This window comes from Cryptomeria japonica, chromosome 5, assembly GCF_030272615.1.
Source record: "Cryptomeria japonica chromosome 5, Sugi_1.0, whole genome shotgun sequence".
Lineage (NCBI taxonomy): Eukaryota > Viridiplantae > Streptophyta > Pinopsida > Cupressales > Cupressaceae > Cryptomeria > Cryptomeria japonica.
The window spans coordinates 252304318-252323448 of NC_081409.1; the positions used below are offsets into that span (position 1 = coordinate 252304318).

The 19131-nt window shown below is 33.8% G+C and overlaps 1 protein-coding gene across 1 annotated transcript; it reads left to right on the forward strand.

Moving 5' to 3' along the window:
- Positions 1–7124: 7124 nt before the first annotated feature.
- Positions 7125–12287, forward strand: LOC131027773 (isoflavone reductase homolog A622). Its single transcript, XM_057957859.2, has 5 exons — positions 7125–8009; positions 9777–9914; positions 10069–10306; positions 11437–11640; positions 11854–12287. Exons 1-5 carry the CDS (start codon positions 7254–7256, stop codon positions 12018–12020), a joined length of 1503 nt encoding a protein of 500 aa, XP_057813842.1. The 5' UTR covers positions 7125–7253; the 3' UTR covers positions 12021–12287.
- The last annotated feature ends 6844 nt before the right edge of the window (positions 12288–19131 follow it).

Here is a 19131-nt window from a genome sequence, read left to right on the forward strand (position 1 = left end):
TGATGTGGTATATATGATATCCTATTTCTACCTCCATAATCTAAGCAGGAAAAATTAAAGGGGCACATATATCTAACCTTTAATTTCATCACTGTTAGAAGTATTCTTGATGATTTTAAATTTTCTAACAAAGTGGTTTTCAAGGATGTGGTTCCTAACGTTGTATTGTAGGTATCATTGCATTGGAGGCTTCATTTAGCATTATTATGAGTATCCTTTTTCATGAATAATTACTTTTATGTACCTTAGCTTGTATATTCATGTATTTTCATATGAATGCTAAAGTGGGGGCTAAATGTAGTGTTGTATATGGTACTTCTTAATTATGATCCGAGTTTCACACTATCCCTAGCACTTGCTTTAGTTTCCACTCCCCTAGACCATTTTAGGACCATTTCTAGCCTTGAATATACCCCCAAACTCGTAGATATGTTTCATATCCTATTTCAAAGCCTACTTATCTTATTTCACATTCAATCATCATCAAAAGATAAAATTAGGATCATATCTAATATCATAGGCCTAGATTCTTCCATTCCCCTTTCAAGAAACCTGTTTTAGGGGGACCTAGGAACCTAGTACACATGTCCTGCCAAAATATTTTGAGTGTTGGCCTTGAATTATAGAATTTGGTCTTTATTTTTGTTTACGGTCATTTTATGTTATCTTTTTATTAAAAATAATCTTGTGACTCATATAAAAGATAATATCTTTTCTTATTTGGATATAAAATCTTTATGATAGTGAAGCTCTACCAAATTGATAGCATAGGTCTTCAAATCTAAAGAATGATTTTCAACATCAAGTTTTGTTATAGGGTCAACAAAATATGATAAATATTGTTCACTCACCATTATTGCCAAGATGATTGAAGCTTTAGAGAACATTGGAAGATAATCCTTAAGGGTTTGATACGATCTTATGTTACTCTGACAAATTTCAGATTTTTAATAATCTTTAGATATGATATTTATCATTTATTTAGTGTTATCTACATATTGATACACTCTTGAGTTGGTTTGCACACCACTTTTTAAATGATGAACATCCAAGTATCACTCTAACACACTTGAGTAGGGTTTCCTTTTATATGTTATGGATATCATTTCTTTCCACAACCTTATATACACTTAAGGTTCAAATCACACACTTTATTTCAAATCCAATTTGGCTATTCGTGGGGGTGGAAATACCAAAATTGTCCAACTTGACTAAGGCTAGCTCCTATATAGCCACAACCAAGTTTTCCTCTCTTTGTCCTTGTGTAGGTGCAGATCTAAAATTTTATGATACTCTAAAGTTATAGGAAGTTTAATCTTAGAGAGACAAAGACAAACACAACAATTTCAAGAGGAAAGACCTAGATAGAGGTACCCAATGCCCTGGTCCTTCCTATTTGATCTAGATTTGTGAGGAACATGAGTTATGTGTCTTTCGATCTTAAAGTTATAGATAGATTTTGCAGTCTGGATAACCTTTGGACTAGGGAGCCCAACACATCAGTCCAACACTCCTCTTTCAGTCATAGGTGCACCTTTGTGTCTTTATTCCAATTTTTGTATCTTTTAGTGGCTTTCTATGTGTTTATAGTTTTGTTTTATCAATTTATATTGTCACTCATGCTTGCTTTTAAACCTAATTAGACAATACTTAAATCAATCAATCCATATTCTATACAATAAAATAATAGAACCTAGGTTGTTAAACTCTCTTAGATTAGAGTTAATCAAACTAAAATACCTTTGGTCCATTTGTATTTCAATATTTTATGGGGGAGAGGTTGGTTATGGTTAAATTACTAGCTAGATTAATCCATCTCTTTCCCTTATCAAACAATTCCCTTGTCATCTTTAATCTTTGTTAGCTTTATTATTTTATTGTAATTCAAATGTGCTAGATTGATTTGAACCTCTTTGCATTCATTCCAAAAATAATGTATAACTATAAATCTAGTCTAGAATCATATTGCATTCTCAATAGAATTGTGATACTCTAAAAATTTTAAATTTTTCAAGCTTTATTTAGAGTTTGCCTATTTTTTAACATTTTTATTTCTTAAATACATAATGACAACCATCAAATCTCTATTGTGTCAATATCATAAGTTTTGGTTATTTTTAAATCTAATAATAAATCAAGGTTATTAGTGTGATAAGGGTTATTACCAAACTAGCTACATTATATCCTATCTAGGAGGGTTCTATTCACACCACTCTTAAGCTTTCTTGAGAGAAACATCGCTTTTTGTCTCACCCCATATAGACTCATCAATTGTGTCCCAACACTAGTTGATAGAGTCCTACATGTATTTCAATCTTATAGAGGTAGTTAGACTTTCACTCCTACCTACCTTCTCACTGCCTCATCCTTTTCTTTATATGCAATGCTCTTTTGCACATGGAGCATGTTTCTTATATGTTAATCATTTTCATTTGTGTAATCATTTTTTCAAAGTGTTTTTAATCTTGCAACTGACCTTGGTTGCTCCAATAGAGGCTTCAACCTCAATGTTGGTGCCTAGTTGTAGTTTGGAGGAGGTAGCTTTGATCATGTTTCGTTTGCTATCTCTAATTACAATACCAACTCCTAAGGGCCAAGTTTAGGGCACACCATCAAAATTTAACTTATTTCCTTTTGCAAGAAGCATCTATTCAATTTTACTTCTATCTATTTGTGTTTGAGTTAACATTCAAGAGACTCATTTATAAGGTTGTGTTTTCTTATTTAAATATATTAATTTGTGCAATTATGCTATATTGTTGATCAAAAAATAATAATTAGAGGGCACTTTGATTTTATAAAGAACAAAAGAACTTCATCTACATACAAGTAACTTGTGTGTTGATAAATTTTATCTTTAAATCTTAGCTCCAAGTCATAAACCCTATCCAATAAGGGGCTTTACCAAGGATAAATTGACATTATACTCCCTAAATGTGTTTATTAAAATAATCATCCTTGTAAGTTTTTCAAATATTAGAGATTAGGTCAAATAGGTTCTCATAAATTGAATTTCGCTAGCCCATAAATGTTCCTCAATTTTAAAATTTGTGGTAGTTAAGATCAAATATATTGAGCTATAAGATTTAATGTTCCTATTCTAATTCTAAGACAAATAGAATATTAAAGCTTAAATTTTTAGGAGGTGTCAAATCAAGTCGTTGGATAATCTATAGTCATTCCTTATCATTGATTTTAGAGCTATGACTCTCTATCCTCTCATTTAATTTTTTAATATATATTGCAAATTTATTAACCCACGATTGCTATTGTAATCTTGTCCTTTTGGATAGGATCATCGACATGATCTCATCCCTTAAAATTGAAATTTATTTTATTCTTTTTCCAAGCTAAATTTATTCAAAAGAATATTTTTTTGTCAACTTGAACAAAAAATTGTATGAATTGGGGTCTAAGTTGTCATTTTTAAGGACAAGGCCAAAGTCACTTATTTCAAATCAAGATTTTAAAGGTTTTAGATGTCAAAAACATGATCTTGGAAAAAAGGTAGGATCACAACCACAAGTAATGATATGTGGTCAAGATTTTATCCAAAAACTCAAAGCAACAAAATTAATGATTATTACCAAAGGTATAACAATCATGGTCATGATTCTATCCAAAAACTCAGAGCACCAATTTTTTTATCACATTCAAATTTACATCTCTCCAACTTATCAATCATTATATTTTAATATTAAATTCATGTTTAACAATGTTATTCATATACCAGGAGAAACAACCCAATACTTGAGTGTGTTTTAATAGTTATGATAGCATTCTTAGATTTTAATCTTGCTAGTTGTAACTCCAAAGTTGTTAGTGATGACCATTATTATTTATAATTGTACAAAATCTACTCATTAATTGAAAAAATAACAAGTCATATGATGTCAAATTAGCACATCAACAAAACACAACTTTATGAAAAACTATTATAATTTAATGCACAACAATCAGTCTAACATTTTATATTTTAGTTAGTCTTTTCAACACCTCGACAAAAAGCACATCACCCTGACATCATGTTTATTAATGCAAACCTAAAACCATAAACTCAAATATATGATTTACTAAAAATGACTAGAATTCAAAAATCACCACAAAATTAGAAAGACACTACCCAATTTCAAAAATATACAATACATTTAATGTGCACAATTTATAAAATCTTAAATCAGCCGGCAAAGAAAGATAGTGAGTAATTCATTCATTTTATCTTTTATAATCCTATTTTAAGTACACCACTCGTTTGATGCGGCGAGAACTTTGCTGATTTTAAGAATTTTATTGTATGCTACTAACTTCAAGGAATAAAAAAATAAAACAAAATTTATTATTATTCAGTGACGGAGCATTTAACTTTTCGTACATTTATTGTGTGTGATGCTTTATTGGATTTGACTTTATACAAATCATTCTTTATCATAGAGAGGAAAAAACTTACCCTAGAAAATATATGACTTAACCCCCCGACATTTCTAATTAGCTCAATGATTGGACCCAAAGGTTAGAGAGTATACTTTTTGTAAATTTGGAGAGATGCTTGATTCATTAGATTGTGTATATATTATGTTGTATATGCGTAAGAGATATTAGTCTCTTCTCGTTTCATTGGTATTTTTTATTTTGTTTCTTTTCGTTTCATTGGTATTATAATTTGGTAAAAAGTAAGTTCAAGGTAAGATTTGGTGGAAAACGCTAGGATGAGCCGTGGGATATCTCTATGAAAAACGAAAAAAAATAAAATTGAACTCGACATAATATTATTATGAGGGTAAGAGACTAATGATAAGTATTTCAATGTTGATTATTGTTCTATTAAATGTTAGATCATGCATTTTATAGAATGGTAGTGTTTAATGCATTGCATTGTAAGTGGTCACTATTGGTGGAGTCGATGTTGATAAGGGTGTTTATGCATGGGGTGCATTTGTAGAAATTTTCATCTTAATGTTACTAATTAATATCATTTCTTTATTCGTATAGTACCTTGCATGATAATTCAAAGTGGTGGTTGCATTCCTAACAAAGAAGAGTAGTTCACAACAATGTTGGGATTAGTTTGTTAGTTGAAAGGAAATGTGTCATTTGCTAGACATAAATTGGTTTGAAGTTGTTCAACCTAGTGAGTTGAATAGTTGGGGACAATAGGCACAAGAACATTCTTTAACAAAGATAGGGCAAATACATTAATAGTCTAATTATGGCTAGTGTTTTAGCAACTAGTCATCTAAATGTCAAAATAGTGGTATTCCCTAGGTGGAAGCATGGTAAGAGCTACCACTTGTCTACATCATGAGGTTCTCTTTCTTTTGGTCTATAATGCATAAGTTCATTATCATTGTTGGTAGCTAGTTTTGGAGGTGTGCAAACAACATGTCATGCATAGTAGGTGTCAATTGTGTCTTCTCGATGGGTGATAATCTCTTTCTTGCATGACCCAATTTCAATAACAATGTTTCTAAGAACATAAAGAATCAAGCATGTCATTGTTCTTAGAAGGAATAGTTGTAAAATATGGTAACACATCAACAACAATTGGGATCTTACAACAATATATAATCAACAATATCTCATATACAAAAAAGAGATGCCATTACAAAGTATTGTATAATACATTAGAATATTACAACATTAATCACATCCAGGTTATGACATTAAGCAAGCAAACATGACAAGAGAGAACCACCAACTAGATTTAAAGATTCCTTTGAAATATTATAGCTCTCGATAAAGACATATGATCATGTGCAACTACCCAACACAACTACACCTACCTACAACTCATATAGACAACATTAATACATCAATCTCTTACAATACTCTACATACATCAATTAATACCTTAGAATATATGCATGCAACAAACTCAAATACCAACCCTTGGCATACTACAATCATGTATTTAGAATATTATAATTACATTTCAATAATGGAGTCACCACTTCACATGCATGCATATTTCTTAGCTATATAATTAGTGCCCCTTGTGGCAAAGTATTGGTCCACTTTAGGGAAGGAATTAACAAGTCTTTAAATGCTACATGGTACTATACCAATAAAGGTAGCTTTTATTATTTAATACACCCACGCAAGGTAGCTTTATTCTTCACAACGATGGTTTCTACGCGAGTCGCACAAAATAGCAAATGTACAATCATTTCTACTCGCACCTCGTCACCACATTCAACGTGGTTTGCATCTCCATGGATGAACATGACATATTGGATTCACATCGAAGACCATAAATTGGGCATGGTGATTCATTTTCACAATGATGGTTTCTATGTGAGCCGCACAAACTAGCAAATGTATAATTATTTCTACTCACACCTTGTCACAACATTCAACATGATCAACATCTCTTTGAACTTCAGGTTTGCTCCCACAATCAGTGAACGAAAAAAATCTGACAATTGAAATCGTTTCAATTGTCTTGCATTATACTCAAATGATATCAATCATGGATTACCAAGATTTACTATCTGCTTCATATAAGAAACATCTTTAACATAATTATATACCTTTTATCTAGAAATACTAAATAAACATTAATCTTAGAGTGGGGCAAAAAAAAATCCTTGCCCTTACAAGAGGGGATGGGTAATTAAGGGACAAAAATGAATCCTCCCCCTTAACAAAGGGAACATGAATGGCAGCCTCGTGTTCCACGACAATTAATTTGACCTAACTAAGCTCTTAAATGTGGTCAAATTCGATAAGAGTTGAATTTAGTCCCACGGACACTATCCGTCCATTCGGGGAGGAATATGTGTTCAGGTTTGGTGGAGCAGCTAGATACTACTATTTCTAGGTTTAGCGATTAATACAAGAATATAGCCTCGTGTCTTGCCCTTCTCAATGTAAATTTGACCCCGTAATTCCGTAAATGGTTATAATGGAGGGAATAAATCCACAGCACTTTTATAATGTAAAGATACAGTCACCTAACGGTCTTTTTTCAAACAAGATAAGAATTTCCTGTTTGAATACGTTGTGAAGGGCAGCTGAGGTGTTAGTTGTATCTAACACTGGTTTGGCTGGTTTGGCAGCGAACTCCTCCACACGACAAGGAGAAGCGTCATATATTTGACCTCTTTCATAGAGAAAGTAAAATCTAAGTGGGAGTTCTCACTTCAAATTTTATATAAGAGCTTACCAAACCGAAAAGATTGTCGCACACTTTCACAGTGTTTTTTTTTTCTCTCTTCTCCCTCTTTGTTTTTAAGAAAAGAGAGAAAAGAAATAAAATGGCCTGTGCTCCCAACGTCGCGCACCAGTTTAATCTGTCGTGCTTGCAGCCGCCAAAAGATGGGGGTTTATCCATTAACACCATTCTCACCAATGGCAATGGCGGCGGCTGCGGCAATACCGAGAATAGTTCCACCATCATCTCTAATGGTCATCTCAGTGTTTCCAAGGACAAGGCTGTTACTAGCAATGGGCATGCTAATGGTGGGCACAAGGACAAGGAAGTGGGGATCAATGCCCATGTTGAGTTTCTTAACATGGAGAAGGATGTGACCAGTAATGGCCATGCTATCAATGGTATTGTTAACCAGGAGAAGGATGTCACTAGCAATGGTCATGTTAATTGTGGGCACAAGGACAAGGAAGTGGGCATCAATGCCCATGTTGAGTTTCTTAACATGGAGAAGGATGTGATCAGTAATGGCCATGGTATTAATGGTATTGTTAGCCAGGAGAAGGATGTCACTAGCAATGGTCATGTTAATGGTGGGTACAAGGACAAGGAAGTGGGTGTCAATGCCCATGTTGAGTTTCTTAACATGGAGAAAGATGTGACCAGTAATGGCCATGGTATTGTTAACCAGAAGGATGTGAGCAGTAAGGTTCTTGTTATAGGAGCTACTGGTTTTATTGGCCGTTTTGTTGCAGAGGCTAGTGTTAAGTCAGGGCGGATCACTTATGCTCTGGTGAGGCCTACCAGTGCCAAGAAGAAGCTTGTTCAGGAATTGAGCGACTTTGGTGTTCATATTCTTCATGTAAGTGCCAAGTTGGTATGGTATTAGATTGCTTGTTTCTGGTTTTAGGTGAATTTTTTTTGCTTAAGTTGTTTTGGTTCAAGGTTTTATCAGCAAGGTTGCCAGATTTCATAGCATGTGTAGTTTCAGTTTTGTTGTGAATTGTGGGCCTTTTATTAAGTTCTTTCGTTTTTTCAAACTTTCATCTTGTAAGCTTACATTATTCTAATGCGAAGTTTTACTATTCTTTCATTTTTCCAACATTCACCTTCTTGAATATATTAAAGCATGTGCGAAGTTTTACTATTCTTTCATTTTTCCAACTTTCACCTTCTTGAATATATTAAGCTGCGAGTTGAGGATGTTTTGCTATTCAAATTGATAATGAGTTCTTTCTTTCTTTCTTTCCACTTTCAACTTGTTGAATATAGATGAAGTGTAGGTGGAATTTTTTTGGTTGAAGACTTTTGCAATTGTGAACCCATATGAACTTGATTGTCCGATGGAGTATGTATTTAGCCCTGTGAAATGGATTTTTATTTGGGTGAAGATTTTACAATTGTGAAGCCATGTAAAATTGATTGGGTATTTAATGATGATGAAGGGATGAAGTATGTATTTAGACCTATGAAATGGATTTTTATTTGGGTGAGGTTTTACAATTGTGAAGCCATGTAAACTTGATTGGGTATTTAATGGTGATGAAGGTTGTGTTTAGACCTGTGAAAATTGTATGTATGTATGAACTTTGTTTTAAGATGTCATTGTTGACCCATTCCCACCATCATTATGTCTCGTCGTAAGTTAGACTTTATTTGAGATTTGTCTCAAAAGCTTTTATAATTTGATGGTCAATTTACTGATTTAAAAAATCTGATTTCTATTTTTTTAATTTTGATTTTTGTAGACCCTCGCCCACACATATATACTAAGTGAACAAAACTTTTCTGGACGAAGAGTTTGCAATTATAAAGCTATGCAAACTTGATTGCGGGAATTTGTGTTTAGGCCTATAAAATGAAAATATTTTAGATTGAAAATTTTGCAATAGTGAAACCCTACCAACTTTGATTGAATATTTAATGGTGATAAAAGCTTTACTGTGTTTAAACGTGTGAAAATTGTATGCATGCACGACTTCTGCTTTAAGAACTAATTAACCGGACCAACTTCTTTATATCACTGTCTCGTCATAAGATAAATATTTAATGGTGATAAAAGCTTTTGTGTTTAAACCTGTGAAAATTGTATGCATGCACGACTTCTGCTTTAAGAACTAATTAACCGGACCAACTTCTTTATATCACTTTCTCGTCATAAGATAAATATTTAATGGTGATAAAAGCTTTTGTGTTTAAACCTGTGACAATTGTATGCATGCACGACTTCTACTTTAAGAACTAATTAACTGGACCCACTTCTTTATATCACTGTCTCGTCATAAGATAAACTCAGCTACATATTTGTCTTTTTTTGATGTGGTGGTAGATACTGAAAATCTGATTCAGTGTTTTCTCGTGGAGATCCTTTTCGATTTACTTATGTACCTTACACATTGCTTATCCGTAAGCTGTTTAAGAAAACCTTTTTTACTGCATTCACTGCTTTATTTTAAAGATTTATCTTGTTGGTCTGAATGTGAGACAAGTTGTCTATTATTCTCTTTTCAGTGGGGTTTAATTATCGACAGGTGTTGCTGCATTGAAGGCACCACGCTGTGTTTTATGTATGCGAGTCAATAGTTTTTTGCAATGGTGGGAATTACATACTGACATTTATCTGGTATAGGGGTGCCTAGAGGATTACAATTCTCTAGTGAAAGCGGTAAGGCAAGTGGACATTGTTATATCTACCGTTGGTGGGCCCCAGATTCTTAGCCAGCACAAACTCATAGACGCCATTAAGGAAGTGGGTTCTTCCGTTAAGGTTTGACACTTTCTTCCCTCCTCCATCAATTCCTGTCAGATTGCTAGTACAATGAGACTATGATCGTACACGGTGGATCTCAGGTACAGAGATTTATTCATTCATTTGGGATGATTTGGATTGATTTATTTGGATGGAAATTTTGATTTTGCAGAGGTTTCTTCCTTCTGAATTCGGGCACGATGTAGACCATGCAGACCCAGAGGAGCCTGCCCTTACTTTCTACAAAGAGAAGAGAAAAATCCGTCGTTCTGTGGAAGAAGCCATGATTCCTTATACATACATCTGCTGTAACTCCATTGCAGGCTGGCCTTATTATTACCACACACATCCCACTGAGATCCCACCTCCCTCTGACCGCTTTGAAATCTATGGAGATGGCAATGTGAAAGGTAAATAGTTAAACCCAATTAAGCAAAGCTGATAATTGTTATGGTAGGTTTATAAGGACCTCAAGCAAACAAAACTGTGGGAAATACGGAATAGGATAGGATGGGATAGATATCTGGTCAAAAGATCAAACATAGTCTATAGATATTTCTGTTTCGTGATGCGTCACTCTTTGTATTATTCAATTTGATATACTCTCCTCTTCTTTCAACCTTCCCTTTTATCAATGTACACAGAACATCAATTTTGTTTGATATGTTTAGCTCTTCCCATTAAGAGATAAGATTAACTGATCCATACCCATTTTTAAATTTGATATTAACTCTCCCTTCCTTTCTTTCAATCTTCTCTTCCCACAAAAGTGGCAAGGCTAACTCAATCATATTCACTTTTTTTCAATTTGATATAAACTCTTCCCTCCTCTCAACCTCCCCTCGACTTAAGTGGCAAACTAACTGATTCATACTCACTTTTCAGTTTGATATAACCTCTTCCATTCTCTCAACCTTGTCCTCTATCAAAATACACAAAATATCAATTTTTGGTGATCTTTTAACTCTTCCCACTAAAATGACAAAGACTAATTTATCCGAATCTACTTTTCAATTTGATATAAACTCTCCCTTCTCTCAACCTCACCTCACTACATTCATACCCACTTTTAAATTTGTTATGAACTCACCCATTCTCTCAACCTTCTCCTTGCGACACTGAACATCGATTGTGTTTGATCTATTTAAACTCTTCCACACTAAAGTGACAAGACTAACTGATCACGACTGTGTTTGATCTTAGCTCGTCCCACTAAACCGATCCATACCCACTTTACAGTTTGATATAATCTCTTTCATTCTCTCAATCTTCTCGCTATCGATTTTGTTTGATCTGTTAACTCTTCCCACTAATTGACCTGTATCCACTTTTGAAATAAACCCTAAATCGGCAGTTTCCCAGGTAGGTGCTTGAATTGGTTCATTAAAGGGTTTCTAATAAATATTTAAGCTGTTTCATCAGGTACAACACATTAATGGCGTTGTTATTGATTAGAAGTTTTGCCATTTCAGATAACAAATATTTAAGCTATTTCATCTGGTGTAGCACATTAATGGCGTTGTTATTGACTGTGTAACAGCATATTTTGTGGCTGGCGAAGACATTGGTGCATACACCATGCAAGCTGTTGACGACCCAAGAACACTGAACAAGTCTCTGCATTTCAGACCACCCCTGAATTTTCTGACATTAAATGAGATGGCCAGCATTTGGGAAGGAAAGATTCAGAAGACCCTGCCAAGGGTAGTTATTACCGAAGAGGATCTTCTGGTGATAGCCAAAGGTAACTTGAATTCTAGATCAGAGACATTCTGTTGCCACACATCATTATAAATGCACTGAAATTTTCTGAAAGTTACTTTCTGAGTTTTCTTGAATCATAAGTATGACACAATTAGTGGGTTTCGGATCATTTTAGTGCATTACATTCGATTCTAAAGTTAGGGCTGTACCATATACAAAGATCTGAGCTTTAATGAATTCTGATTCTTTGCAGCTAACAAAATGCCTTCAAGTATTGTGGCTGCGCTCACCCATGATATCTTCATCAATGGCTGCCAATACAAGTTCTCAATTCAAGAGCCACACGACGTAGAAGCCTGTGAGCTCTATCCTGCCATAAATTACACTACAATTGAAGATTTTTTCAACCAGTACCTTTGAACAGCCAGACAAACGGGCAGTACATTCTGATTCAATTATTAAAATAAGAAGAAAACCGTGAATTCAATGTATTATTAGGGAAGTTTATGTATTAATCTTCTTTCTCTTCGCTCTTCTTGGTATGCGTTTGAAAGTACCGCCAGTTATAGTGGTGGTAAAAATGTAGTGGCAGTCTAATCGACTACTGTCCATTGTGAACACCATGGATTCATCGATGTGACTTCGATTTTTTAAATAACGAAAATAGAGAAATCTAGTTTTACTCCATTTTGATGAGTTTTTTTTTGGTTATTTTTCTATGCAATTTCACTACTTATAGCTATTATTTTAGTTTATGGAGAGTAAAGATGTAGTCATTATAGCTAACTTGACACACTCTAAGTTCCTAAATCAGAGTAGTCTGATACTTCTTTGTCCCTCCTTGAAGGTGCATAACAGATACATATCTAATACAACCTAGATACACATTGGATATTATAACCATGCCTGCCAAAAAACTTTCATTACATTCAATAATGACTACCATCAATGATGATAATTAAACATCAAGTTCGAAGTAGTTCAACTCAAATAGGTGACTATTTTTAAAGTTTGCTTGGATTGTCAAGGTATTTCATTACATTCAGTAGGGGAAGAGCACCAGTAGCCGTCATAGCTAACTTCACACACCCACAGATCCTAAACGGGACATCAGATTTTGATTTATTTTTTTAGTTGTCTTCGTATGCGACTTAACTGCTTATAGTATTGATCTGGCTTCTGGATAGTAACGATGCACATTGTGGAATTAGTTATGCGCACAAAAGTCAAAAAGTACACCAGTTCAAAGTGTCCCCTGATACCTAACTAAAGATGTTCCAATAACCGTCCACTCAAAATTGCCAGTACTTGTGGACAAATGTTCCAATAGTTTTGCACAAATGTTCCAATAGTGGTGCACAAATGGGCCAATTATGAACAAAAAATGATCTACTATTGGTACAAAACAAATTTATTAATGGTGTTTTCACTATGACAGCTATTGGGGGTTCCCTATTGCAATAAGATGGCAGCTATTGTAACTATGATGGTTATTAGTACTCTTCCCCTAATGACTACATCCTAAAGTTATGAGTTTATCCTCTCGAATATAAGTTCGGCATTTTCTTGATAGAAAAAAAAATTGAAACTAAAGGCGAAAATTTTCCAAATAACAAAATCAAAGTTTTCATAAGTGATAATGGAAGTGGGTGAAAAATCCAATAAATTCTATAAATTATGTAAAATCATAACATTAAACAAGTTATTGCATTATACACTACATAGCAAATTGGTGTGGCAGAAAGGAAGACTCGCTGCATTATAGAAATGGCCATATGTATGTTGAAAGTTTAAAATACATGTAATCTTTTCAGCGTGAATTTTATCAATACTAACTATTTACTTGTTGAATAGAACTCGTACAAAAGTAGTTCGTCAAAGTCCCTTATCGAAGAGGCATGGATTGCTTGAAAGCCCCTTGCTAGTTATCTTTGTGTTGGTGGATGCATTCATATGATTGTGTACCTAATGAAAGGCAAATTGAGGATGCTAAAAGTTTTATAATGGATGGTATAAGCACATAGACTTTGTAAGCCTTTCAAGCACAAGAATATAATCAGCAGGAATGTCGTGTTATATGACAGTGATGATGAGATTGTACCTACTGTAGATGCCAATGGCAGAAGTAAATCAAATGATATCAAGAATGGTAGTGAGAGAGAATAAATTAGAGAGAAGATAACGTGAAAAGAGAAGTGAAAATGAATCATCTTTTTCTTTCCTCTTTTTCTCTTCAAAAGTCTAAGCTCCCAATATGGTATTTGCAAAACATGAAGACAAAAATGGTTGATAAGTCAATATGATGAATGTGTTAAAATAAGAATATGCATAAGATCAACAATGTATCATTGTCCAATTCTCTAAGCATCGATGAACTTGTGTCATACAAGGAGGCTTAAGATGAGCCTCAATGGCAAGAAGTCGTGAAAGAAATTAAATTTATCTTATAGAATTACATTTGGGATCTTTTTAACCTATCTTTGAACAAGAAATCAATTGGTCGTCAATAGTTTGTAATAGTTTATAGAGTTAACTCTAATGGTTCTATTGACAATTATGATTAGTCTTGCATCCAATCGTGTCAGATACTATGTGATTTTAATGTCGTATCCAACTGTATCCATATTGGGGGTCTAAAAAAATGGTCATATTCGTATCCGATACCATATTTGTATTTGTATCTGTATCAATGTCCATGCAACTTTGCCCTAAACAATATATCAAATTTCAATGATATTTTTTGGTTGACTTCGTACACAACTTAACTACTTATAGCTATTGTTCTAGCTTCTAAGTAGTGAAGACAAATGTTTAGTTGTTATAGCTAACTTTGCACTCTTAATTTCCTAAATAGTATATCAGATTTCGGCAAAAAAATTTAGTTGTCTTTGTATGCAACTTAACTACTTGTAGCTATTGTTCTAGCTTATGGGTAGGGGAAGGGTACCAATAGTGGTTATAGCTAACTTCGTGTACCCACGGATCCTAAATGATACATCAAACTTTGACGATTTTTTTTTGTTGTCTTTGTATGCAACTTAATTGCTTATAACTATTGTTCTAGCTTCTAGGCAGTAACGACACACGTTGTGGGATTAGTTATGCATACAAGGGTCAAAAAGTACACATTTCAAAGTGTACTTTGATACCTGCTTAAAGATGTTGCAATAACCGTCCACTCAAAATTGTCAATACTTGTGAACAAATATCTTAGTAGTTGTGCACAAATGTCCCTGTCGTGGTGCACAAATGGGCCAATTATTGACCAAAAAAGCTAAAAAGTGATTGGCTATTAGTACATGTGAAACGTATTAATGAGCTTTTCATTATCATAAATTAGTAATTAGTGGGCTAGGTGCACAAGGAGTGTACTGCTATTGGAACACGATCCACTACTAGTGCTCTTACCCTAGTAAAGATAAATGTGCGAGATTCATAATACACGCAAGGGTCAAAAAATTTGCACAAGTGAAACATTGGTACCAATAAAGTTGCACAAATGATCTAATAATCTAATTACTAACTTTTTGTCAAGAAAAAGAACAACTATTGATCTACTAAATAATTCTTTGATAGACTCTTAATTAGAAAAACCCTATAGACAATAATTAGAATATAGATGGTCTTTCCCCTAGGGGAAGCGTACCAATAGTGGACATAGCTAGCTTTGCACATCTAGAACTCTCAAATCGTATATCGGATTTCGATTTATTTTTTTTGTTGTCTCCGTATAAAACTTAACTTCTTATAACTAAGGATCTGGCTTCTGGGTAGTAACGATGCATACTGTGGAATTCGTTATGTGCGCAAAGGTCAAAAAGTGGTCATTTCAAAGTGTCGTCTGATACATAATCACATTTGCGCTAATAGTAGATAACTCAAAATAGCCACTAGTAATGGACAAATGCCTATGTAGTTATGCACAAATGTCCCAGTAGTGGTGCACAAATGTCCCAATTACAATTAAAAAAGAGCCAAAAAATTATCCACTATTGATACACATGATATTTATTAATGAACTTTTCATGATTATTTTTTGGACTCCTTTTAAATCTAGTAACCAAAAAATTGAATTGAGACAAAACCCTATCCATTATTGATATCTGTCCACTTCCCATACCCTTCCCTTCCCTTAAATGATATCTTTCCTATAAACTTATTAAACTTATATGGTATGTTGGCATGTTTCCCCATATTCTTACGTGGTTGGGTTCATTGAATCTTGTAATGAGTGGAGCGCAGGCATTGTACTGATCTGACCTAGCATTATTGTTAAATGGCAGGACACTAATTTAGTCAGTGTGACGTGCGGATAGGAAGGGATTTGTTTTTTCCTCACGTCAGAGCTATCCGTATACTTCATTTAATGAGGCGACTCGCGGTTATGACCGCACTCATCGTAACGGAACAGTATTGTAGTAGGTATCCATTAAAAGAAATTATATGTTTCACATACGACACTCTGAGATACTCTCTCGAATATGATGTACACCTAATTTTGCATTAGGTAGTTGAAAGGTGAATTAACCCATGTTTGGGTTTTTTGATTACATATTAATTAAAATTTATGTTATTAAAGGTATATAAAGATTTTTTGTCTTGTTGGTATTCTCAAGTCTAATGTTTAATTTGTCTTATCTTGGTTTTACTTATAACAAGTTGGAGTTTCCAAAAGGACGAGCTTAAGATGAGATATAGGGGAAAGGACCTAGTAGTTGTGCACCCTAACTTCGCGCTTCTCAAAATCCTATTTGAAAATTTCAAATCGCTCTGATTTTTTTACAGCAGCTTACTTGGCAAGTCCCCTGCTTATAACTAAGGTTTCAAGGCCACATCATCAAATATGATGCCACATCAGCATGCTTTTTGCCAAGGTGTCCAAAACAGACCCCCAAAAAAGTGAGACCAATAGGCATGCAAAAGAGACCCCAATAGTTGTGCAGCTGACATGGCATCATCTGATTGGTTACTTTTTACAATATTAGTACATTTCTTAACAACTATTGGTACATTTCCTAACAACTGTTGGTACATTTCCTAACAAAAATTGATATTTTTTGTTTCAAACAATAGATTTTATTTGTTCAATTTTTGGAACAAAAGGTATCAACAACCCTCACAACAATTGGTACATGCTCTGGGTCCTTTCCCCTATTATTTATTAGTTATTTTATTTAAAAAATTATTATAATATTATAATTAATATAAAATTATTATTATAATATGATAATGTAATTAATATTAAATTATTATTAAGATATGATTATATTGTTATATTTTAATATGTTTTAATTATTAAATTTTATATTTTTATATTTCCATTAAACTCTTATAAAATCAAAATTAAGAATGTTAATGTTTAAATATTGTGATAAGAATAATGTAAAAGTAAAATAAGTAGTATACCTATCTTTAGAAAAATATAGGTAAAGTGCGTTGAAAGATATCATATTTGTTCATTATTTCAATTAAAAATTAATTATATTAAAGTTATATTTTCATTAAAAAAAATGGTTTTATTGTTATCATTCATAGAACCATATGATTTTGAATTATATTAATTAATATTAAATTATTATTAAGGTATTATATTTTTTTTTATTTTTTTATTAACTCTTCACTAAAACAAAAACATCTATATCTTTCTATTATTATTATAATATTAGATCGACATAATTACAAAGTTAACTATTAGTATGATGGAGATAGACATAATTGATTAATAGTTAAACTTAGAGTGAGTAGTAGTTGTGTTACCCCATTATTTTGTCGATAGTTAAAGTCTTTGTCTTGAGCAAAATAATGTGTCATTAATGTTGCCTCCCCCATTCGGCTTGATCTGTCCTTGGCTATGTACCTTTTTCTTTACGATTCATTTTTTTTGTCCCAATGAACCCATGTGTTGAACCTGCGTCTTGGTTCAAGGTTCAAGGTTCAACCGATGCCTTTGTGTGTGTCGCAGCTTTGTTTTGTTGTTAAGCGGGTGAGCGTCAATGTGTTAAGTCTGCTTTGAACTTGAACCTTTGAACCAATCTTAAAGCGGTTCAAGGTCCTCCTTTATGTTTGTTAAAAGTCTTCGCTCGTTCCCAATTTAGTTGTGTTGAGCCCATTGGTCACCAAATCTGATTAACCCAAGAACACCTACAAATCTATTTATGAGATAGCCAATCTCAATCAATGAAACACTTCAGGGCTTGGACAACATAACAAGGACCTAAATCCTTCTACTCTTCAAGCTCTGCAAAACCTAGGTGGGTGTACCTGTGATGCATTTAATCAGACCCATTACACACAAGGCTACATCAACAAAAGCAGATGGATCTCAAAAGGTTCAAAAAACTAGGAGGTTACTGCAAATGGGCTAGATCCACACTTGCAACTCAACATTTTTGAATCATGAGATGGATGGAACAAACGTAACATTACAAACATAAAACTAAAGGTAAATATTCTGTTTTTTATTTTAAATCCCTGAGAAAACCCCAAAATATGTAAGATCAGTGCCTTATCTATGGGCAATAGAGTCATACATCAAACTGAAAATGAACACCTCTGTTGTAAATCCAATTTATTAAGAAAGATATCCCTGTATTAATGTCTGACATTAATACATTCTAAATTCAAACAGAGGATCATACATATCTAAACATTATCCTGAATCCAAAATAATTGCTCATAAAATTTAAACTCTTCCTTGAAGAGTACCTGAAAACAACCCTTACACTCCCACTTGAGAGGACAAACCCAAACTCCCTTGAAGACTAGATTTATTGAAGACAGAGAATGCTTAGAGACAATCCAATAAACCATGTATATGCCTTACACATACATGACCTGCAACAAAAACATTTACAGCAAGAAGATACTCTATTATATGGAAAAGGACATTGCCCTGTACAATTTTGAAGAGAACTCAGAATTGGAAGCCATGAAAACTTGAGCCACTCTCATAGAATTCTAGAACCATTACAATGAGAAGAAAATGGGAATAAGAAGAGAAGGGAAAAATATTAGGTTTCATCAAAATTTGCCAAGTGTCTCTTTTTCCAACTGAATTTCACTTCTTTCATCTTTCTCATGGAAACTGCTCCCAAAACATCCAAATTTTGTTGAAATTAACTACCTGATTGGATTCCTTATCCCGAGAGTTTTCCAATGATATATGATATTTGGTATTTTGGCAAAAAATAAGCCTCTAGGCGAATTGATTTTGAATATGCCTCTGTCATTTAAATTTTTCCAATTTTTTATATAGTTTACACTATATAATTAACTTTAATTTTTCACCCATTTTAACTCCTGACTTCCTGCCACATGGCGACCTGCGATTCATTGATGGGATCCACTGGGTGCCACCTCGGATGACACCTCATCCATCCGCCATGTGTCGACCATCTGTCTGCCACATCATCACCACCTGTGCACCACTGGACGACCAACTGTTGCCACGTCACCGCCACCTATGCACCAAGTCAACGACACCTCAGTGGGACCCAGACTGCCTTCTGTCTTTTTCCATTTCGCGATGGCT